At 47.6% G+C, this 24,036-nt stretch overlaps 2 protein-coding genes across 6 annotated transcripts in view; both read left to right on the plus strand.

The window, feature by feature from the left end:
* MAPRE1 (microtubule associated protein RP/EB family member 1) overlaps positions 1–2,322 on the plus strand; it is a 28,160-nt gene extending 25,838 nt beyond the window's left edge. For both annotated transcript variants that reach the window (XM_070588013.1, XM_070588014.1), the window contains one exon: positions 582–2,322. In XM_070588013.1, the coding sequence (XP_070444114.1) occupies positions 582–638 (57 nt within the window). In that variant the 3' untranslated portion in view covers positions 639–2,322. The remainder of the gene's footprint in view (positions 1–581) is intronic.
* Positions 2,323–8,299: 5,977 nt separating this feature from the next.
* Positions 8,300–24,036, plus strand: part of EFCAB8 (EF-hand calcium binding domain 8) — a 66,705-nt gene continuing 50,968 nt past the window's right edge. For 2 of the 4 annotated variants that reach the window (XM_070588008.1, XM_070588009.1), the window contains exons 1-6: positions 8,300–8,506; positions 11,857–11,896; positions 14,198–14,366; positions 17,772–17,890; positions 19,348–19,448; positions 22,256–22,391. In XM_070588008.1, the coding sequence (XP_070444109.1) occupies positions 8,418–8,506; positions 11,857–11,896; positions 14,198–14,366; positions 17,772–17,890; positions 19,348–19,448; positions 22,256–22,391 (654 nt within the window). In that variant the 5' untranslated portion in view covers positions 8,300–8,417. Of the gene's footprint in view, positions 8,507–11,856; positions 11,897–14,182; positions 14,367–17,771; positions 17,891–19,347; positions 19,449–22,255; positions 22,392–24,036 lie in introns of all 4 variants that reach the window. The other 2 variants (XM_070588010.1, XM_070588011.1) reach the window with 2 other exon arrangements.

Below are 24,036 nucleotides of genomic sequence, written 5' to 3' on the forward strand. Positions count from 1 at the left end.
TACATGCCAGAGTGCCCTGGCGCGAGGTGAGGTGGGAGCCACGAATCTGCTCTTTTCCCATGCCACGATGTTGGGTCAGTCTTTTACCCACAGTAGCATGCATGGTTCCTAAGTGGAGTCAAAGGAAGGTGGGAAGCAAAGCCTGGCTGGACTGACGATTTATTGAGAGGAGATGGTGTGGTCCTGAGCTTAATGGTGACTTCAGGGGTAAATTTTCTTTTTTTAAGCAACTTTACTGAGCTATAATTGACGGAATGAACTGCAGATATATATCAGTACTACTTGATGATGTGTGAAATCATCACCGTAATCAAGACCGTGTGTGCATGCATCACCCCCAGAGTTTGAGGGTAAATTTGAGTGTGCTCAGTTCTTGCCTCTTGTGAGAGATGATTCTTCTGCCTACATAATAAAGTTGTGGTCAGTTGGTCTTGTGCCATTAAATGCCAAGTGTGTGATAGAGACAGGAAGAACCATTGACTTTGAGAGGCTTTAAATATGCAGAAAGTGAGCCCACAGTAGAAACTGATCCGTCATTTAGTATTGAGTAATGGCTTTCCCCTCTTATTTTCCCATTTTAGGAAGGCTTTGTGATACCGGATGAAGGGGGCCCACAGGAGGAACAAGAAGAGTATTAACAGCCCGGACCAGCAGAGCAACATCCGAATTCTTCACTCCAAATCATGTGCTTAACTGTAAAATACTCCCTTTTATTATTCTTAGAGGACTCACTGGTTTCTTTTCATAAGCAAAAAGTACCTCTTCTTAAAGTGCACTTTGCAGAAGTTTCACTCCTTTTCCGATAAGTTTGAGTTAGGAGCTTTTACCTTGTAGCAGAGCAGTATTAACATCTAGTTGGTTCACCTAGGAACAAAGAGGCTGACCATGGGGCTCACCGTGTGGATGCTGGTAACGATTGCTGGAGAAGGTGTTTTTGTGTAATACGCTGAGAGGGAGACCTCAGCAGAGAAATGTAAAGACTGATTTGAATTTTAAGCTAATGTGAAATCTTGGCAGAGAACATTTTAATAAATAAATGCCTTAAGAGTATTTAAAATATGCTTCCATATTTCAAAATAGAAAATGTAACATGACAGGAGATTTTATGTTTCGACATTGTGTCTGGGAAGGAAGGGGGGCCACACATGGGAACATTGGGAACCTGCTGTTCACAGGCCTTGAGGGCTGCTTGAATCCTCATAGGCCTGGACCTTGGCCCAGAAGGAAAGTTTGAAAAGTTGCTCTGTAAAGCCGTTTGGTGTCCTTGCCCAGTTGCATCCCTGCTAAGAAGCAAGAGGCATTGTTGCCTGGTTGAAGAGAGGGTGTGGTTCAGCCCTGAGGTGTTTGAGGTGAAGAGCTTGATCTTCATTGAGCATTTCTCTGACGATTTCTCCAATGATCCCTGAAAATTCTATGTATTGTGTTTTTTGGGAAATGAAGTGTGTCCAGTTTTTAAATCTAACAACTACTTATGGGGACTTGCCCTCACCTCTGGGATTTGAATGAGGGTCATGTCCCATTTTACTGTCTTTTAAGTTTACATTAACGTGTTTCTCTTCTCTGCTCCCCTTGCCCACTGGGGACTCCTCTTTGGCTCCTTAAACTTTGCTGCTTAGAGTGGAAGTTCAGCAGGCAGGTGACCATGCTGCGAGTTTTTTCTGGACCTCTGGCAGAGGGAGTGATCGGTGAAGGCCATCGCTACCTTGGGATTTGCAAAGCTGGGTGTTTTCGGTACCTGCTGTCCAGAGCCCTCCGCTGTTACCGGAATACTTTGCCAGTGCACTAATCTCTTTGGAGATAAAATTTGTTAGTGTGTTACTAAATGTTAATTTTCTTTTGCAGAAAATACAGTACCATGTCTGAATTAATTATTAATATTTAAAGTATTTCATTCCTTAACTCCCTCATTTCCTTTGCCCATAGCCTATTCAGTTCCTTTGTTTGGCAGAATTCTGCAAAATGTGTGTCACCCACTACTGAGATTGTGCAGCCCCTGATGTATTTGTATTGATTTGTTTCTGGTGGTAGCTTGTCCTAAAATGTGTGTAGAAAGCAGGTATTTTATGAAAAAATTGTTGTGTAGTGCATGCTCTGTGTGGAATTCAGAGGAAAACCCAGATTCAGTGATTAACAATGCCAAAAAAATGCAAGTAACTAGCCATTGTTCAAATAACAGTGGTGCTCTTTCTCTCTTGTGGCCTTTTAGACTTTTGTTGCCCTAAAATTCCATTTTATTGGGAACCCATTTTCCACCTGATCTTTCTTGACAGGGTTTTTTTCTACTTTAAACCAGTTTCTAAATAAAATTCTGTATTTCAAGAGTGTCATGGCTTCTGAAATTTGTCTTGCCCTGGGTATGTTCTTGTAGGTTCAAATGACAGGTACCAATGCTTCTTTCTTAAATGAGAACTGGTCTGTTCAAATCCTTCACTGTATTTTTAAATGTGCTTATTTCTAAACCTGTTCCTTTTTTCTTCGTTCTCCTCTTTAACATCTCTCAGCCTCCTGCTGTTTGACGTGCTCGTATTACTGTGAGCCGTCATTCAGAAGTCTGGCTCGGCCGCGAAGGCTTTTAAGGCTGTTTCCTCCCGAGAAGTATGGCAGGACAATGCTTGGTGCCTACCATGGGGAGATACTTTTTTGTTGTTATTTTTCCTGAAAGTATGTTTCAAAGGCAGTGAATATAACTTTAATCTATAAAATAACTGAAATTGTCACCATTTTTCCTCCCTTTTAAAATTCTGTGCCATAAGAAATGAATTCAAAAGGAGACTTGCTGCCATTTTCAGTATGAAATAAAATTAAATGGGCAGAAGGTAGTTTTCTGTATGATGTTTAGAGTACATACCACAATTATGGATCCTCTGTAAACTCAACTTGATGACTTTGACTAGAATTACACCCACATTACTTCCTCTAAGAGTTAATGGTAGGATACCTTCCTTGAAATGGTGTGCACCTTCAGAATGAGTTTGACACCGTATGTGTCGGTAATCTACAAGAAGATTCCTCCAGGAGTGCGTGGAGTTTGTGAAGATACTATCGGGTAATGTCAACTGAGAAGCCACCTGGGAAGGATGAAGCTGATACTGTGTGTACCTCTGACATGAGTCCACTGACCTGGCTCTAGGCTGAGGCACATAATGTCTTCTGAGGAGACTAATGGAGGTTCGGTCACTGGTGCGGTAAACTTGAATAAGCTGCTTGGTTTGCTTGGCAAGTTGTGTGCTGTGCAGAGGATAGGTGAACAAATGGGTTCTCTGGCTGGATTAGGATTTAGGAGTCCCTCATGCTGGTGGTCGTCAAACTGGTGGGCTTCAGAATCACCTGCGGGAGTTGATGGACAGGTCTAAAGCCTGTCCCCAGAAATTCCGAGTCAGGAGGTTGAAAATCTGTGTTTTATTATGTGCCTCAGAGCACTTGGGCTTGATTTAGTCCTCAGACCTGTACTTTGGCCTTGCTCTCTGCCTGCAAGTTCAAGTCTGGCTCTGGCAGAGGGAGCCTCAGATTTGAGTCCTTGCAGATCCCTCCTAGCTTTGTGACTTTGGAGCTAATGGACCTCTCTCCTTGTTCTGGCCTATAAAACACGGATGATGATGGTGGCTGAAGTGCCTCCCTCACTCGATGCTTGTTGGAGCAGAATGAACTGACAGACAGAAAAAGCAAGCACATGTTAGAAAGCCCTGCATGGGCTCTTCACATCCAGTCTGAAATTCTGTTTATAGAGCAGAGAAGCTTAGCACAGGGGTTTTGTATCCTGAGAATTCAGGAGGGCATTCCTTAAGATAGGCTTTGAGTATTTTGTAAAAGAAGTAGCAAGTTTTTTTAATATTTCTTTTTCAGCTTTCTGGTATTGATGGGTCCAGCTCCTTTCAGTTTTCAGACTATGATTTTCGTCCTGTTTTTTCCCTAAATGAAATTGAGATCTAAACACACATGCCGCGATTTTCTTTTAAATGAAGATTCAGTGATTGAATAATTCAGATTCACTGATTTAAAAAATTGTATTTTCGTCATGGTTTACTCTCTAGAACGTAGTATGTTGGAAAGGAATTAGTTTTCTTTTGCTGTCACCAAAGTGAGTGTAGAGAAGTGTTTCTTTAAGGATTGTTTTGTAAGATTTGGGATGAGGAGCTACTTTTGTGATGTTTACTGTAATTCACCATAGTCCACAAACAAGATTTAGCTTTTAAGTCTGATCGGCCTAATCGGATTGGCTTGCTAGTATGCGAGTGGCCTAATCGGATTGGCTTGCTCTAGTATGCGAGTGACCCACGTGTGATTGCTGTCTGTGGGGTGGAAGTAACTGCACTGAACCGAGCCTGTGGTCAGCGTTTGTGAATCATCAGTCATTTTGCTGGTCTGACATTGCTGCTGCTGACTTAAAATTAGGAATATGTCATACTTTTGATTTACACATTCCATTGATAAAATTTTGAGACCAGATGAGTTTGTTTATTTCTGACCCTCGCTGCTTTTTTCTCAGAGTTTGCGCATGTGAGGTTGTGACTGAGTATGCAGAGTCCTTGTCTGAGAGAAAGCCCATGGAGGGATTCTCTACTTTCACATTGAACTTGAGTACAGTTAGAACATTAAAACCCAGATGACTTCACGGACACGTTTCTGTGGGTGGGGAGAGGCGAATCTTTGTCCCATGCATTTGAAAGCAAACCAGGTGAGCCTTGCTCAGTGGTACCAACAGAGTTAGAATTGCAAAGTGACCTCTCAGCAGTTTGGAATTCTGTAGGATGTCTTACCTTAAGAATTAAAAAAATTTCTCCGTTAGCTTTTTCCGGGTTTACTTTGCGTGTTTTCGGTCTGCAGGGATTGTTGGTGCCGATAGGCCGGAGGCAGGGATGAGGAAGAAGAGGAGGAGCGCTCCATTTACTGAGGTCTCTGTTTGAACTTTCGGTTTGGGTGGTAGAATGAGATTTGGGAAGCTGCTGGTGAGTTTCACTTCAGGGTAAGTCTTAAATCTGGCTTTATGGCTCTTACTGGTTTCCTCTGGGGACAGAGATGGGTTTCTAAGATTCACCCTTCATGGATGATTCACACATTGCACTGTAGACAAGGTTAAGTCCAGTGTCAAGCATACCAGTGTGTAGACTGAATATTCCAGCGAGTGTGTGGCTAGACCCTTCTCTGACCTTTACCAAAATGAGCGAGGAGACAGTGCTGTGGTCAGGGCATCAAGGACCAGGAGTTGAGACCAGGGTCCTCCTCCAGACCATGTGTGCCCGGTCTGCAGAGCATGGCTTTTCATTGGCTCAGTGACAAGATGAGCGAGAATGGTTCCCCAAGATCCCTTCTGGGCCAGAAAAAGTTACTTAGGTCTGTAAAAGCCAATAGGATCCTGGAGCAGAACAGGTGGGAGAGTGCCCAGTTCTGGCATATGTTGCCTCTAGAGGCCAGTTTTCATCAGTTGAGGGACAGTTGTACAGTGTCTCTCAGCATCAGCTGTATACGTTTTGCATGTGAGATTTTTGGAAGAGTTCTCACTGGCAGTGAAATCGTTTGTGAAATGCACGACTTTTGTGTTTCGATCAGAGTTTTGACTTGAAGAGGCTTTGACAGGAGAAGTAACAAGTGGTTCAACACATGTGTTTGGATTTTTCCCCACAGTCTGCAAGCTGCAGGGAGAGCTTGGCCAATAGATGCATCCCCGAGTCGCCGTTTGGTGCAGGAATCTAACTGTACTCTCCCAGGCTCTGCCGTGGTTTATCCTGGTCTAAGCCGAGCGACCTTCACGTTGCTCTCCTTTCTTGCTTGCTTCCCAGTTGTTTTATCATGTCCGTATTTCTCTTTCTCATAATGGGCCCGTTTATATATTTTGAAGTGGTTCTAGGTATTTTAAGATCCAGCATACCTCAGGGTCGTCTGGATTTTAAAAGCATTCTAAGGGTTTCCAACCTGATAGCCGCCCCCCTTTTGGGTGTTTTATCTGTTTTTCTACAAAATAATGTGAGTTAAATGTGTATAATTATGTATGACTTATTTTTACTTTGAAATTTTAAACTCTGCTTGGAAGAATGGAATATTTGTGCTTTTAGCTATAGGCCATCCCAGCTTGCCCGTTTGTGTGCACCTTCCTCCCTGTTAATTTTAAAAGCTGAGAGAAGAAATAATAATTCCGTGTCATATGAAATAAAAATTATTTAACAAAATTTCATAAGAATTTTTAACTCTCTGACTTAATATTTTCCCACCAATGTTTAAGAAGTGCCTTTTTTTCTTTCTTTTTTTGGGAGGAAATGGGTAAGTAGCTACTGAACCAGATTGAGATTCTGCCTTTTTTCTTGGATTCTGGTATTTTGAAATCTTTGGCATTTGGACCCGGAGTTCTCTTTGGCAGTGTGCTGTGGTAGGAAGAATGCTGTCTTAAATGTCATGGCAGCTGAGTTGTTGACCTCAACTAAAGATGTGATCTCAATATTAGTCTTCAGGGGCCCTTCAGTTCCAACAGTCGCTGACTTCTCTCTCGTTTATTTGTGTTTGAAAGGAAAAAGCCTCTCTCCCTGGCTGTCAACTTGCATGTTAAAATTTTTTGCAAATTATATAACACTGAGAAGGTTACAATTTTTTAAATTTAACTTTGTTGAGGAATAATGGACACATATAGTGGCATATTAGGAAACTAATTTTGGCATTTTAGGACCCGCAGTTGTCAAGCTGGAGAGGACAGTATTGCCGTGCTGCTGAGTGGACTGGAGGGGCCTTCCCTGGAGCAGTTAATTGTGTGTCCCTGCAGCCCTAGCTGCCGGAGTCACTCCCTTCTGGCACGTCTCACCTCTACTTTTAGGGATCAGAATCTCCTTAGGGTTGGCAACTGATGCCTGAACCTAGTCTCAAGTAGGACTTTGAAATTTTTTCCAGAATTATTTTTGTGCAAAGGTTTATCTAGGAGAGTTTTTCCTCAAAATGCCCTCCCTCCCATTTCTGTTTCTTTTTAAAGATTTTATTTTTCCTTTTTCTCCCCAAAGCCCCCCGGTGCATAGTTGTATATCTTTTAGTTGTGAGTCCTTCTAGCTGTGGCATGTGGGACGCCGCCTCAGCATGGCCTGACGAGCGGTGCCATGTCTGTCCCCAGGATCTGAACCAGCAAAACCCTGGGCCGCCATAGCTGAGCACGTAAATTTAACCACTCGGCCATGGGGCCAGCCCCCCATTTCTGTTTTCTTCTTTTTTTTGCCTGAGTTGTTATTGATGATCATGTTTTCACTCTTTTTAGGTGGGAGTTTTGTGAATTTTTCCTTTCCTAAAAAGTGGAGTGCATCCTAGTACCCTTTTTTCTCCTGTTTCCTCCCAGGGAAGGAAAAATATATTTATTATGACTGAATTTAGCGTATTTTGGGCACATATAAAAATATTGATAAGTACTGGAACTGCTCTGAGTAGGAGTAACATTGGATTGAAAAATGAAAGTACTGAGCCAAAAAAATAGTGGGAAACTGTCAAATGTAGGGCCATCAGCGTTGTTTCTTTTTAAAATAAACCCTTCTAGTTTATTAATACCTAGTTTAATAAAACTCTGATTTAAAAGACGTTCTGCACCGTTTATGACATTTCAGTGAACCTCTCTACTTTTAATGTTGTACAATGTGACAAAATCTTTTGTCTCCATTATTGATGAAGTGGAAGCAGAAATTTTCTCTGTATGTTGGTGTTCTCTTTATGGTGTGAGTCTAGGGAGAATGTCTTGTTTGGTGGTGGTCCGTTAACCTTTTGGTAACATCTAGGTCATCATGAGATGTGATTGAGCTGGCTACCTTTAAATCTGGAATCCATGTCCCTGGTTGAAATCTCCCCAGAGATTGACCTTTGACAACTCCTCCTGCTGCCTGTGCCGTGGATGAAGACTGAGCAGTGCTGCATCGAGTCCCTGCCTGCTCCGAGGTCTGGACTTGTCAGACCCCATCTCACACACGATGCTCTTGGAGCCTTCCTCTTTTCAGAGACTTGGAGCTCATGCAGAGGGCATGTTAAGAGAGTGGCTGTGCCTTCCACTGTCGCAGCTGTGGGGGCCAGCTGGCCTTTTGGTTTTGGTGAACCAGCCTTATCACAGGGCTCCTTGGCATTTTCCACAGTTTCCGTGAGAGGTGGGCACTGTGTGCTGTAATTGTCCTATGGGTCGTTTTGTAGTCATACTTGTCCTGGCTGTTTGCTGTAGCTCCTGTCACTGTGTGCTGTAAGTTCAACTTCATCAATAAAAAGAATGTCTCAATTTGGATGAAAAATGGCTGCTGGTTATGGTTTGTGGGATGGATTCTGATATTCTGTTTTGTGTTCTGTACATGGAATTCTGTCTCATTTTCCTGGTTCTAAATGTGACCGGCTGACTTTGCAGTCAGGTGGAACTCTTTGGAGTTCCACAGTGACTTCATAGAGGAGCTCCTTTGGATTCAGGGCGAGCTGCCGAGATGTCTCAGTCGAGATGCCAGTTGAAAACCAGTATGCCTCTGTCAAGTATAGCCAGCAGGAGTAACTGGGGAGAGCAGATTGGGTCAGGGTGAGTGAGGGTTTGGGATTAAAGTAGTCTCCCAAAGCTTGGACACCTGGGCCCTAAGATACGTATGCCTGAGTGCGAAGTCTCCACAGGAGAGCATCTCCTGCCTGTTTCCAGGACAGCTGGAATTGCATTTGGCCTTGAGTTGTCTGCCCCTACAAATTCTTGCTATTTAGCCAACCAGTTATCGCCAACCCACCCCCCTCAGTCCCAGCATGCTGCCCCAGTGGCTGTTCTAAGCTCTCACCCCTGTTTCCAGGTTTATGCCGTCTCACCTGCTTCCCCCAGAGCAGGTGAACTTCAGGGAGTAGATTGAGGCCAGTGGGTGTGGCTTCCCCAATCTCACGTGTTGTCTAATTCGAACTAGAAATGTGATTCTACGTGTGCATTTTCTCTTCTTCACTCCAGTATCAGAGGACAGTACTTCTCTCTCCTTCCTCCTCTTACTCTTCTCCTTTCCTCATGGGTGTCTCTCTTGCCCTCAACCAATATTTTCCACTTGTTGCCTCAGTCTATGAACATACAGCTACACAGAGCTCCTCTTTCTCTCTTGATGAAACATGTTTCTCCCTCTTCTAAAACCTTTAGTTTTGAAATATGAAACATATTTGAATAGTTGTAAAAATAGTGTAAGAAGTCCTCTCTGCCCAGATTGACTCATTGTGAACATTTTGCCATGCCAGATTTGGTTTATTACAGTCATGCGCCACGTAACCACATGTTGGTCAATGATGGACAGCATATACGATGGTGGTCCCATAGAGGTAGTACTGTGTAGCCTAGGTGTGTAGTATGCTCTAAATCTAGGTTCGTGTAAGTGCCCTCTATGATGTCCATGCAATGATGAAATTGCCGGATGATGCGTTTCTCAGATCATGTCCCTGTTGTTAAGCAAAGCATGACTTTATATGTTTGTTGAACCATTTGAGAATGAATTATAGACGTTTTGTCCTTAAATACTCAAGTGTATATTTCCTAAGAACAGGACATTTTCTCTTATAAGTACAATATAATAGTCAAAAGCAAGAAACAACGTTAGCTCAGTATCATCTAGGAATGCAGAATCCGTGTTCAAATTTCACCAGTGTCCTGATAATGGCCCTTAGATTTTTTTTTCCCAGTCTGAGATCCAGTTCAGCATCACCCATTGCCTTTAGCAGTTGACTCTCTTTAGTCACCTTTAATCTGGAACAGTTCCTTAGCTTTTCTTTGTTTTCCGTGACGCTGACATCTTAAGACTAAAACACAGTTATTTTGTAGAATGTCCTGCAGTTTGGGTTTGTCTGGTCCTCATGATCCGATTCAGGTTATGCATGTTTGTCAGTAATACCATCGAAGTAACGGGTCCTGAGTGTACACGCCAGGAGGCATGTGATGGTCTTTTGCTCCCTCATTGATGGTGTTAATTTTATCACTTGTTAGCCAAGACTTGAAAGCAAAACAGAATGTACTCATTTCCTTTATACATACCCATGCTTCCTGTTCTGTATAAATGTGGCGATAGACATGCCTTTGGTTGGTGCAGCATACTGTGCACTCTTTTCTGCATCTTTCCTTACTGATAGTACCTCAGGGAAGTCCCTCCTAGTCAGCTGCTGAAGGTCAGACTCACCTTTGGGTGCTTAGGTCATGTTCTGAGTGCAGGTGTATTGATTTGTTCAGCCATTCCTCTGATAGCCATTCACTTTATTTTATTTTTTGCTGCTATGAATGATGCTGCAGCAACCCCTCATGTACGATGGTCAGTCACAGATGAGTAGTTGAAATCACTACCACCATTCTACCCATTCTGTTGAAATAAGTCCTAGAGATTGCCGTGAGCCTTTTTTGAATTAAAAAAAAGTAGAGAAATGCATGATTTAGACTATAGAAATCCTCCATAACCTCACCTGCCAGAGATAAGTGCCATTACATTTGGGGTGTGCCTTTCCAGGCTCTCTTTCTGTACCTGTGCCAACATATACATGCGTATATTCTTAACAGAAATGGACTTACAAATATACTTCTGCAGCTTTTTTCACTGGTGACCTTCACTTGCTGTGTTCAGTGGCCTTTTCTTCTCCTTATCATCTTGGCCCACTGTGAAGCATCCCATCCTCCTAGCTGACTCATCCTGTCTCTTGTGTGTTTTCCCTCCTCTTTCTGTTGCCTAAATATAGCCATGCCTCCAGTGTCAGTCTCCCATTTCCAGGTATTTGTCTTTTATTTCCAGTTGGAAAACCCAGTGTCATGTGCATTAAGCCACTTTCCCTCCTTGCTCCCATTTCTGGAAACGTTTCTGGCCTTTCCCTCAGTTACCCTGGTTCTTGGCTTCCAAATCTCCTTTCCTTGCCTCTTCTCTCTCCTTTGGTCCTTACATCTGAGCTGTTGCCAAGACACTGTTAGGTTAGGACACTGTTGGCCAGTCTTCAGTCTTCCTCCTCCTTTCTCCCTCCATCTTATGCTGATGAATCTTCATAATTGCCCTTCATCCTGTTCAGTCTTTCTGGTGAGATATTTACGATTCTACATTCTGCTTCCAAGTTTTATTCTCTCTCTTCTCTCTTATTATTCCTTCCCTCACCCCTCACGCTCTCTCCCCCAGGAACCCTTTGTCAAACCAAGCTGGCTCATTTTCTCTGTCCCCTGAGCCTGTCCAGGGCTTGACTCTTTCCTGTCCGTTCCCCTGCCATCCCAGAGTGCCCTCTCCATTCTTGCCTGGTGGGACTTGCTATTTGAGGTGAATTGACGCTCCAGTAATCCTATCATCTCTGTGGAGGTGTCACTGACCCTGTGGAAATGTGCCCTTTATATTCTCAGAGCAGAGCTCCGTGGAATGGCCCTCTTCCACACACTCTCACCTGATCCTTTGCTGCTGTGAGGAGAGTTCTGTCTCCAAGGGCATTGGAGGGTGGGTAGGGGGGTGTATGCAGTGGAAAGTTGGGGCCTGTCCTGCCCCACCTCTGGAGCATGTGTTGGCCCTTTGCACACGTGCCTGCCCCTGAACCTTATTTTCCTAATCTGTGAATTGTAGTTGGACCACAGCATGGCCTCCTATGCCCCTTCTAATTCTGTGAAAAGGGTGAGCCCCCTTTAGGAAGCCTCTGGCACTAAGCCCCAGGGCTTTAGGAAGACAACTTTCCATCAGGGGAAAGAAGGCTCACAGTTGTAAGCTTGGGAAAAGCTCCCTGCTGGAGAAGGCCCTATGGGAAAAGGGATTCTCATCACATGCATGCTGGGGGTGGTCCATGGGCATGGGGCAGCCACCCCCAACCCTGACTTCTTTTCCACTCTCCTGTGACCCGGCTAGGTCAGCTCCCCCACATGCTCCTTACAAAGGCTGGAGTTAAAACGACTATGGTTCCCTATTCTAGGTCAAAACCAGTGTCTTCCAAGAGCCCTCAACCTCAAAAGGTAAGAAAACAATCAGAGTTGATAAGGGGGCGGGGGTGTTTTGGAGCCACCCAAACATCACTCATTAACATAGAAGTCTATCACTTATGAGTCTTTGCACGAGGGGTTGCAAACTCAGATATTTACAAGGCCATGTAGGTAACTGAAGTGTGCGCTGCGTGGGCTGGTTTTTCCTTTTAAAGCACTGCATCAGCCAAGTGCAGCAAACCTGAGGCTACCAATTTGCAGTCCTACATGGATTCTATTTAATTTTGTCCAGCCAAGTTGTGATAGTGGTGGGATGGGCTGTACAAATTACTATCTAGCTAGATAAGTATTTAGTGTCTATTATGTGCTTGGGGCTGGGGAATAGATAATTAGTATAAATTAAATTAAGATAAATTAAATATGGCCTTGCCTTCAAAGAGCTCACTATGAGACCGCAAGTTTAACAGGAGCTATCATTTATTGTGTAACTACAGTCTCCTGGGGCTTCACATGTGTTCAGGCGTCGTGTAGGTCTCCCCACATCCCTCTAAGGCAGGTACTGTGGATCTTGATTTTGCAGGTGAAGAAACTAGTGGCTCAGAGAAGTGATGTGATATGTCCAAAATAAATTAGCTTGGAAGTAGGGAGCCAGGCAGAATTCTAACACAGAACTCTGGGACTCTATAGCCATGTGTTTCCCATCACACCTTACTTTCTACACATATGGACAGACACACACAAGTATCATGCATGCATGGCAGATAGAAACAGAGTTTGGGAGCCTGGAGGTAGCAGTGAAAGTTACGGAAAAGCTCCTTGGAGGAGGTGCCATTTGAGCCAGACTTTGAAGAATGGGTAGGGGTTCGCCTCTGGGGAGATTGTCTGTATTGCATAGAGGGGATGATGTGAGTACAAGTGGCATGCTTGCTGTGTTTGGGGATGGAGAGCAGTTGGTGTGCCTGGACCATGGTATGTGCATTGAAACTAGAAAGATAGGTCAGGGCTACCTTTGAATGCCACACTCAGGAGCTGAGGGTGGTAGGAGTATCCTGGAATGTGTCAGAGCCAGGGGAAAGTCATGATCAGATTTGCCTGCCAGAAAGATGATTGGTGCCAGTGTTGGGAGGAGGATTGGAAGGGAAGGCCAAACTCTGGTCCCAGTCAGGGGAGGTCATTGTACTTGTCCCAGGAAAAGGCCAGAGGTTGGGGTGGGAGAGGGATGTAGGAGAGGAGGGTTGAGATGTAGGAGATAGGTCATAGTAAGAATCAATAGGAGGGACAACAAGGATGCATAGAAGGAAAGGGAAGAGCCAAAGATGGTGCTGAAATGTTGAATTTGGGGGCTTGCAGGGCTGGTGAGAGCATTAACTAGCTCATTTGTTGGGCTCCATGATGTCAGGTCTCCACTTTGTTCACTCATGTATCCAGAGTGCCTGGCATTCGGCAAATGTGTGTAGACCATGAGTGAATGAATGAAAGTTCACGAGAGGATGAGCACGTTTGCTTGTTTGGTGGGAGAGGGTGGGGAGAGTGAGCCATCTAGCCTCCACCTTGTCTTTTAGCTTTTTGAACCAAAATCTTCTTGACTGCCCAAGGCCCAAAGCAGCATGTCTCAGCGAGCAACACTCAATGGTTATCCCGGAGCGCATGCCTGGAGTCTTTTGAGGGTGGCAGCCTTTGACGACCTGAGACTTTAGTGACCTGAAGCATTGGGCTAAGTGTCAGAATGAATCGTGTGTAGGAGCTGAGGAGAAAAAGCATTGTTGGGAGCTGGATGGATGGGGAAGGCTAGGGGAGGGATGTGGGGAGGTGAGTAGGAGGAAGCCGAGAGCCCCTGGGGGAGGGGTCAACCTGAGCTTTGGGGTGTGCGCAGATGATCTGACCTGAGCTGGGGGGGGTGTCTGGGCTGTCAGGACCAGATCAAATTGGCTGGGAAGATGGAGCTGGATTCCTTGGAGTCTTGAATTCTGACCACTGGAGATTTGAGACAATAGAGTTCTGAACTGAAGCACCTTATAAATTAGAGTCCTCTTGTGTGTGAGGCGGAACCTTGGCTGTGCCCACTAACCTCGCTGAGCCTCGGTTGTGGCATCTGTAAAAAGGGAACAGTGGTTAACTCTGTAAAGTCAGGAGAAGCACACTAGATCTTTCTCGGCCTTCCCAGGTCTAAAAGTGGTTAAGACTGACTCGTTTGCATCAGTTAGTAGCACACTGCAATACTACATATCCTGCCGTCCCCTAAGAGTCTCTCTTCCAATAAGATGTGCTTCACAAGGTTCAGCTCAGGAGTTCGGCCCTCTCAGCTCCTGGTTCTTGTAGCCATATTTGTTCTAGGCGTCCATCCCAGGTGGATTCCAGAAGAGCAAGGAGGTTCCTAGCTTCCCAGCATCATCCATCACCCTTAGCCAGATGCCCGACTTCCAGCAGGAGTCTCAGCTGTTTACCGAGCTACACCTGGCCAAGGTAGAGAAAATGTTTGAGGATGACGTCAACTCAACTGGAGGTAAAGCTGCCCTGTGGCCTCAGTCCGTATGGCTTCTGCGCAGAGCGGGACCCAGCACCTGGAGGGTGTGGAGGGTTCAGACTTGACAAGCATCTTTGCATCCAGTGTCTCCTTTAAGACTTTTTATTGTTATATAGTATTATAAGCATATTAGAGGCTGTTTGGGACCTAGAAACTTAAAAACAAAAACCCTCTAACCAAACACCCAAATGTAACCACTGTTAGCAGTTTGGTATATTTTCTTCCAAACAATTTCATATGTGTGGTTTATCATCTATTGCTGTGTAACAATATTCCTGCAAACTTAGTGGCTTAAACCAGCATGTTTATTGTCTCAGTTTTGGTGGGTCAGGAGTCAGGCACGGCTTAGCTCGTGGGTCTGCTCAGGGTCTCACTGGGCTGCAATCCAGGTGTCAGCTGGGGCTGTGGAATCATCTGGGGCTTGACTGGGGAAGGATCCACTTCTGAGCTCACTCAGGTTGTTGGCAGAGTTAGTTCCTTGCAGCCACAGGACTGAGACTTTCCATTTCTTCCTGGCTGTTGGCAGGCAACTGCCTTCAGCTCCTAGAGCTGTCCACAGTTCCTGGCCATGTAGGACTCACCAACATGGCTGATGTCAAGGCTCAAGCCGGCCAGGGAGATAGAAACTCCAGCAAGATGTGTGCGACAATCTTAGAACATAATCATGTAATCATGTACACATGGTCCTGTACATCCTGTCACCTCTGCCGTATTCTGTTGGTTAGAAACAAGCCACAGGCCCTGCCACGCTCAAGGGGTCGGGATCTCAGGAGGGCATGAGCACCAGCAGGTGGACATCATGCGGGCCGCCTTACGTCTCTGCCACGCACGGCTATGTGTGATTTCACATGTCTGTAATTGTACTTTATGTGTAATTTCAGACCTTTTTTTCTCCTGATATTAATACGTTAAGGGCTAGGGGTTGGTTGAGAGGCAGTTGTAAGAGCCCCAGCTCATCACATGACAGCCCTGCATAGAGCAGTGGAGATTATATCAGAGACGAGGGAAGACTTCCAGTTTCAAATCCCTGCTGCGCCCCTGTGTGTCCTTGGGCAAATCCCCAAACCTCTCTGTGCCTCTGTGTCTCATCTATAAGATGGGAAAAATGACATACCTACATTGTAGGATCATAGGATTCCTGTGTGGATTTAGGAGAAAGGGAATTGAAAACCCCGTGCAAGTTTTCAGCCTGGGTGATTGGGTGGAGGTGACGCCATCAGCAGAGATGGCGAACACAGGAAAGGGGAGCAAGTTGTGGGATAAAGATAATAAATTGGACTTTAGATCTGCTGAGTTGGAGGAGCCAGAGGGACACTTGGAAATAGAGTTAGGGATATGGGAGAGAAATTGTCTCCTGAGATGCGGAGATGGGTGAATAGATGGGGTCACTCGAGGAGAGTGTCAAGCAGAACAGCAAAGATAGTGACGAGAAGAGCCAAGGCAGATGCTGAATGCCAGGGCAGGGTGGGTGGTGGAGCCCGGAGCAGACAGAGCCTCCAGGGAGATGGGAGTGGCCAGGGGGTCACCTTTGGAAGGGAGGAGGCCCCAAGGACAAGGAACGGCACCATCGGGTGTGGTTCAAGGTCACTGGTGGCTCAGTGTAGTGGGCTGGCAGAAGCCAGGGAGCCCCCAGAAGGTGCCCTCCTGCCTGATCCTAGTACTGACCCCTCCCCAGGGAGGGATATTTTCACATTCATGCTCTGAGAGCTATTAATTAACCCTTTGGTGTGAGATAGGCGAGCACTTCCTTTCAGAGGCAAAGCAGAGCCCCTGCCTGGCCTCCACAGTGTACGTTTCCTTTCCAAAATACCTGTGTGTCTCTTCTCTTGTTATTCCCAGAAAACTTTTAGTAAACTGTTTATAAGAAGAAGTATATTAAAATATTACGGCAGTGGGCAATGTGTATGGTTTCCTAAACACCCATGGAAGGACTCGGTCCCTACAGTGCTTTCCTGAGGAGTTTGTTCACTAACTGCCACAAAAAGGTGCTTTGACTCCCAGCTCTCTCCTGAGGGGAAGGCTCCGTGCTGGTGGGCTGTCATCTGACATCCATCTTATCCATGGAAGGACCATTAAGCGCCACTCAGAACGCGTAAGCCTCTTGGCGCTAGCTTCAGATAAGCAAGACGAATCCTTCTTTAAGCAAGACAAGTTCTGTTCATGCTCTCATTTGTTCCCTAATCTAGCAAGAAATAATAGTAATTGCTGCTGTAGCACTGTGCTAGGTGTTTTATGAGGAGCACATAGTAGGGTGAGAGCGTGACCTCTGGGGCCTGATTGCTGGGGTCAGCCTCTGGTGCCGCCACTTACTGGCTACTGGTACCAGCCACGTGACCTTGGGCATGCGACCTCACCTCTCTGTGCCAGAGTTCCCTCATGAGCCTTCCCCACCACTAGGTGGTCAGTATGAATATACACAGATGATACTGGGCCCCAGGATCCTCGCCATCGCACCCTAGTTCAGACAGAAACACTCGGGGAACAAACCTTTGCTGAGTGCTGGGGACCCAGTCATGGAGGGGACAGGCTCACCCCTGCACTCCCAGAGCTCCCAGGCGGGACCAGTAATGAGGAACGTCGAGGGGACAGTGGAGCCGGGCAGTGGGGTGGGTGGCCAACTTAGATAGTCCTCAGGAAGGCTTCCCTGTGGAGGGAACCAGACGGTGCAAAGGCCTTGCAGTGGGAGTGTGCTTGGTGGTGAGAGAGAATGTGGTGACATTGTGACTGGAGCAGAGAGTGAGGGGACCATGGTGGGAAGGGAGGTTTGAGGGAGGCAGAAGGTGTGCAGCCCTCAGGCCAGGGTGAGGACCTCAATTATTTGGAGGGGTTTTAAAAGCACTTTTTAAGAACTGTGATTAGAAACGACGTCTAGACGGGTTATTGACCCATTTGCAGACAGATTTCCTTAGAGCCACAAAACCCAGTGTGGGGAGGATATTTTGTTCCCGCCCTCTCTGCCTCTCCCCTCCCCATCTTTCCCTCCAGTCAAAGTTTGTATTTTAATTGCCTTTAAAAGATGCACTTCACCTCTCCCTCTGTATGTTGGAATTTATGTCTCTTTGTCGCCATTATTTGCTTTTTGGGGTCCTCATCAGTTGTCTTTGTCTCAGTGCCTGGCCTGTCGTATTTGTTCAGAAATGGGATCTGATCTTGGATCTGACTTTTTAGTACCCCCTGGACCCCTGCTGTGGGGCCAACGCAGTGCTCTTGTGTGGAAGGGGTGCAGCCAGGATCTGTGGGATGATGGAACATTGAACAGATGAGATGCAAAAGGGAAGCCTGCAGATGTGTGTCCCTCCCCGGTACCCAGACATCCAGGAACACCGGTGATGGGGCTGAGTGACTTGTGATAAAGTGGATGATGTTCTTTCTTCTCCTTTGAAGCCCTGGACAAGAAGGCTTTCATTAAGGCCATGAAGAAGATGGTGAGCGGTGTGTCAGACGAGATGCTGGAGGCGCTGTTTTTGAAGGTGGACACAGACTGTAGTGGCTTTGTCACCTGGGTGAGGAGGCCGCCCCTGCTGCCACAGTAGCGGGAGGGAGGCTGGAGGGCACAGGGCTTGGCTGGTCCGTGGAGCACATGAGGGTTTAAGATGGCAGTCACGACATCAGAAGGCCTCCTGTGGGTTCTGGGGTGTTTGCTGGGTAGAGGGAACCCTTGGGTCTTTGAGGGGGCCCTCCTGAGACTCCTGTGAGCTGGGCTCATCTCAGTTCATTCCCCTCCCGGGGAACAGGCAAGTGTATGACGAATGTCAGTGACTCCTGCACAAGTGCACAGCCATGAGCAGCAAGGGCCCTCCCCACCCGCTGCAGGGCTCTCCTGCACACTAGCCTCCCATCGGCTGAGGGGATGCCGGCCGATGCCTCACCATCTCGTGGCCCTTTATGGTAACTCAGGACAGGCAAATCTATGGCTTAAATCCAAGAATGTGAGGGTTTTAGAGCATGTTAATAATAATGCTGGGTTTTTTTCCTGATTCTAAATGTTCTATGATGAGTACATATGGCATTTACGAATACAGAATACAAAAGAATACACAAAAGTACAAAAAATTAGTCTGACATGTTGATGTAGTGATGATGACATGATCACCAGCGTTGGCACCAGTCACTGTGCTAAGCTCTTTATTATTTTACTTAAACCTCACAGGAATCCTAAGAGGCTGGTGCTATTATTTACCTCCATTTGATAGATGGGGAAACTGAGGCATAGAGAAGTTAAGAAACTTGTCCAAGCTTACAGGGCTAGTTAGCAGTTGAGCTTGTCTTCAGACCCAGGGGCCTTGCCCCGAGAACCCGTTTGTTAACTGCTTTTTCAGACTTCTCCCTTGGTTTGGGTGCACATTCTGTTCTTTGATTTTTGTTTTTTGCATTTCTTTCTCTTAATATGATATAATAAGCGTGTTTCCAACATCCTTTGCCATCTACACAATGATTTTTCTTAAATTCTTTGATTTCTGTGTTTTGTTATAGTTTCATATGGTAGCCCGTTTTGGCTTCAGCCATGTTTTCATGAGACTGGTCAGTGGAGTCTAGAGTTGCCCTAGTCGCCTGGCTTATGGGTCCTCCCTGCTGCTAACTTGATATATGAGCCGGGACAACTCCTATACTTACATGGCCCTCAGTCTTCTTATCCATAAAGTGGGGGTGAATAAAGAGTTTCAGATGAGGTGCTGGATGTGGAGGTGAGGTGGTGATGTGTTTAGCATTACAGAAACACGTTAAGGAGGGAGGTGCTGCTGTGTACTTGCAAATAGACCCTTCACGCATTCCAGATCCAAGAAGAGCTCTGTTGCTGGCCTGCTTCTCTTGGCCAGCCTCAGGAGACGGCTCCCAGAGCCCCTTGGAAGGGGCTGGGAGCGATGGGGAGGACGCTGGAAGCCAGTCGTGGGTTCCCGGAGCCCAGTGTTCAGCCTCTCTGGCCAACGCCCTCCCTCCCGTGGGTTTCTTCCCGAGACAGCCGAAGTATGTGGATTACATGATACGCGAATTCCGGGGGAAGGAGATGATGAAGAGCCAGTACCGTCTGCACTTCCAGCTTCCCATGAGGATCATCCCCCTGTAAGGAGCCTCTCCCTGGACTGAAGGGGATGTCTGAACAAGGCTAGGCCAGTCCTGCAGTGAGCCCCGCTTCCTAGATCCCTGAGCCACTCCCTCGGGCCCGCCAGGGGCCTGCCATCTGGCCCAGTGCCTGATGTTCTTTAGCTCATTTCAGCCTCACAGCCCTGTAGGTAGGCTTGAGCATTAAGGTAGCTGATGTGTCCCATTTTACAGGTCCCACTTCACAGAAAGGAAACTGAGGCTCAGAGAGGGCACGTGAAGGTGGTGGGCTTGCTCTGTTTGCCCTCCCAGTCCCTCTGCACAGCGTGCACACTCTCCTGCTTCCTCGGACAGGTGCCGAGTGGGTCTGGTGGTTTCATCCCCAGGCACAGATGGCTCGCGTAGCGTGGATAGGGCTTTCCTCTGAGGTGACAGGGAGTGAGAGCCATCACAAGAACTGTTCCTCGAGCTGCACTGGGCCCTGGGGGCAGCCGCCCCATCTTTCCTGGAGCATGTGGCTCTGTCCCTGCCTTGACTTCTGCCTGACCCTGCCTGCTCTCTCCTCTTTGTGGCTCCTCCCCACTGTGCCCTCTGGAGCTTCACCTTTTCCTCTCTCTGTGCCATGGCCCTGTTTGCCCCCACCCCTCTCAACTCCCCAAGAGTGAGGAGCACCCCAGTGGATCCGGCCCCCTGACCCAGGTCTCTTGAGCTGGGCTGCCTGTAGGCCACTGGCTTGCTTCCCGGAGCCCATCTTGGGTTGGAGCACCGACTGCCAGGTGCAGGCGGCCAGCATCTGGGAGCTGAGTCTTCTGGTACAACATGTGGTAACCTACATTTGTGGCCTGGTTAGGAGGGGCTGTGGGTGGGTCTGTCCTCAGGGGACCACCCAGAGCAGACCTCGGGGAAGACCACAAACTAGAAGGCAGGCTGTGCCTGCAAGCAGCCTCAAGTTTAATAGAGAAGACGGTTTAATGAAAACCACAAAAGGGGAACTTCAAAAACAATTTTGGTCAAGATTTAATTGAGGAATAGCCAATAACTATGAATGATGAAAGATTTTATAATCATAAATTTTGACATGAAAACTTGGCTTGATGTAGCCAAGCCTTCACTGGTCTTTCTGTTTCCTTGGGACATTCAGAATCCCAAGGTACTGAAAAGACCTGAACCAAAACTGTCAAGAAGCTTGCCCCTGTTTTCTCCTATTTATTTTCTCAACCTGCAAACCTGGAAAGCACTTCCAGCTTGGCAGAGAAACTACTAGATACATTGTATTTAATTACCTGTTTTTTTTTTTTTTTGAGGAAGATTAGCCCTGAGCTAACTACTGCCAATCCTCCTCTTTTTGCCAAGAAAGACTAGCCCTGAGCTAACATCCATACCCGTCTTCCTCTACTTTATATGTGGGATGCCTACCACAGCATGGCTTTTGCCAAGCAGTGCCATGTCCGCACCCGGGATCCGAACCAGCGAATCCTGGGCCACCAAGAAGTGGAACGTGTGCACTTAACCACTGCACTGCCGGGTCGGCCCCTAATTACCTGCTTTTAAAGGCTGGCTCTCCTTTACCGAGCCTGGGCCGAATTCACTAGCACACCATCTCCTTGGTCCCACCACAATCCTAGGAGGTGGAGGTGCTGTCCTTGTGCAGATGAAGAAGCAAGACCTCATGAGGTGACATTTCCCTAGGGCCCTCTTCACTTGTCATAGCTCTCATCTGCCACATCTATTCCTCACTGTCTCTTGGTCCTGACAGAGGAGGTAGAATTGGAAGTGACGAGTAGAGGGTGACTGAGAACATTCATCATGGTCTGGATGGAGCTCTGGGCCGAGGAGAGGAGGGGGAGGAGTGTCCAGATGCCCGATTCCGCTCTCTTCTACAGAGATTGTGACGCAGTGGCGTTGCACAGTGACTGGCTTGTCCTGAAGCTGCCGGTCAGATCACTGGGAAAGGGCTTTGGCTAGAGTAGGGATCAAGTTGCCTGGGTTCAGTGCTGCTCTGCTGGTAACCAGGATGTAACTCCAGGCCAACGGTTATCCCCTGGGTCCCTGTGAGGCGAGGTGACATTACCTGCCCTGCTGGGACCCAGAGGTGTGGGCACATCAAGTGGGACAGTGTGTGCTCTGACGTGTTGGGAAGTCAAAATCACGGTGCCCTTTAATAACCAGATAGCTGCTTAGCCAACTTTGGGGCAGGAAAGAAGCCACTGCAAGGTGGCGCTGAAACTGGGAAGGCTGTATGTGGCTTCCTGCAAGGCCAAGTCGGCCCCAGGAGCTGTTTGCTGGGCTCAGTGTGTGTCCTTGGAGACGCAGAGTTGGGTACTCAGGGCTCTAATTTCTTACTGTCCCCTTGTCCACTTTTATCTCATTCTCGGGCCTCATTCCCCCCCTTACCCTGGAGCACTAGAGCAGTTGCTGAAAGCAGTGTTATTTTACAGTTTTCAGTCAAAAGCCCCATTCCGCTCACCTTCTGTGGGCCGTTTTTCCCAAAAAAGATGGTTTGCAAAGGACCTCTGTTCTCGTCTCCTCTGACCCATGCCATCCTGAGGAAGCTGACTGGCTATTTCACAGAAGAAGCTTACTGCTTTTGGAGCCCCATCTCAGATCGGCTTGGGTCTCCTTTTCTTTGGGTCCCCGTAGATAATGATAGAAGTCCCCTCAGAGGAGGGGCAGTGGCCCCGTCTCACGGAGCCAGCTAGATTTCTTTGGTGGTGTGCATGTGCGCACACATGCGTGCATGTGAGCGAAGCTGCTCTTGTGCTTTGTCCATCTTCCTCTGTGCTTTGTTCTGTTTTTATTGGCCTTTTCTCTCTCATTACCTTCCACAGGAATCATGGGAGTGAGATTGTGAAAGTGGAGTTTTTAATCCATCGGTTCAAGAAGACCGGGTATTTCCTGACCATCACCAAGGACGGGTTCCTGCAGTCCTGGTCCGAGTCCTTTGTGCTGATCAACTGCTTTAGGGTGAGTGGCGCCCACATGGGGAACACACATGGGCTGGTCGGAGAGCCTCTGCCCTTGCACCCTGCACCCTGAGCGGGCTCCTTCTTGGGGCTCGTGGTCTAAGCAGCTCACACTTGCAGTCATAGCTCCTGGGTCCAGGTTCTGGCTTCACTGTGGGACTATGAGCCTCAGGTTTCTCTCTGCAAGGATCCCACCTAGATGTCCATTCCACTAGGCTGTCCAACCGATGCCTCAAACCCGGTTTGTCCCAACAGAATGTCACTACAGCCCTCCCTGCCACCAGACTTACTTCTCCTGTGCCCCTGTCTCAGTGAATGGCATCAATATCCCCACAGCTCCTGTGCTGGGCAGCAGCCTCCTTTCCTTTCCCCATCACACCCACTGTATTGCCAAGTTTGGCTGATTCAAGTCCTTTCCTGGACCAGGGGAAATCATAGTGGCTGTGAGCATGGGCTCTGGAGCCTGGCTGCACCCCTTCCAACTCTGTGACCTTGGACAAGTTAGTGTAGAGCACTGTGTGCCTCGTTTCCTCATCTGTCACATGGGGTTAGTGACAGTGCCCCCTGTCAGGGCTGGTGGGAGGATTTAATGGTGCAATATATGTCTCGTCCTTGGAGCAGAGCGAGGCACACAGCAAGCACCCGATAAACAGAAGCTGACATCGTCATTGTCTTTCAAGCGCTCTAAGTGATAAAACACTCAGAACCAGCCGCAGTGTGCTTGGTGTTCCCAGGCCGGTTCAGAATCCTCCAGCAAAGGAGGAGGGCACAGCTCTCCCGAGATGAGAGGCTCACTGAGAATGCTGCCAGCACGTGAAAGCTTTCACAAGCCTGTGTCATTGCAGAGTGTTTGGTGGCTGATTCGGGGATCCTCCCTTGGGGCAGGAGCATTCTGCATAGTCCCCTCCCCCACGTGGCTGCAGACTAAGGGCTGTGGAGGTCCAGTGACTCCCCGGGACACACTTGGCAGCCCAGGACCGAGGGCAGGCACACCCATGTTTCGGAGGCCGGGGTTTCTGGCACACTCCACCCTCTTTTTCTCTGTGTGTTTGTTGGGGTTGGGGCACATTGCAGCCTGAGCTCCTGGTTGTGGCTGCCATATGGTCACCTCAGTGCCCCTCAAGGGCCAAACCTCAGAAGGGCTGAGGACAGAGGAAGGGTCCCCTGGAAGGCCCAGCAAACCTGGGCATCTTTCCTTGAGGGGCTGCTTTGGCAAGAGTGAACCATCAGGCACCATCTATGAGCACCCACTGCATGCCCAAGTCACGCAGATGGAAAGCCCGGAGTCTAGGGTGGGGCCTGGGCTTCACTAAGCGGCTGCGCAGCCTTGGGCAAGTTGCTGAGACTCCCTAGGGCTCTCAGTTTCTCATCTGAACATGGGGGCTATGGGCGTTGCCGTCACTTCAATTGTGTGTGGGTTAGACCCAAGCCATGGGCAGGAGAGGGGCCTCAGGGGGCCCTGGTCCACTGTTGTCACTGCCCCAGCCATTAGCGCAGGCCCCTCTGCTCTTGGTGCTCTGAGTTCTGACAGAACAGTCCACTTCCTGGCCCTGCCTTTGCCATCCCTTCTGAATCTCCGCCTAGAGGAACTGCCTTCGAACACCCCTACCTTTCTTTTTCAGGTCGTACCCTCTGCTTTCTTCAGT

Source organism: Equus przewalskii, chromosome 21 (genome assembly GCF_037783145.1).
Source record: "Equus przewalskii isolate Varuska chromosome 21, EquPr2, whole genome shotgun sequence".
Taxonomy (NCBI): domain Eukaryota; kingdom Metazoa; phylum Chordata; class Mammalia; order Perissodactyla; family Equidae; genus Equus; species Equus przewalskii.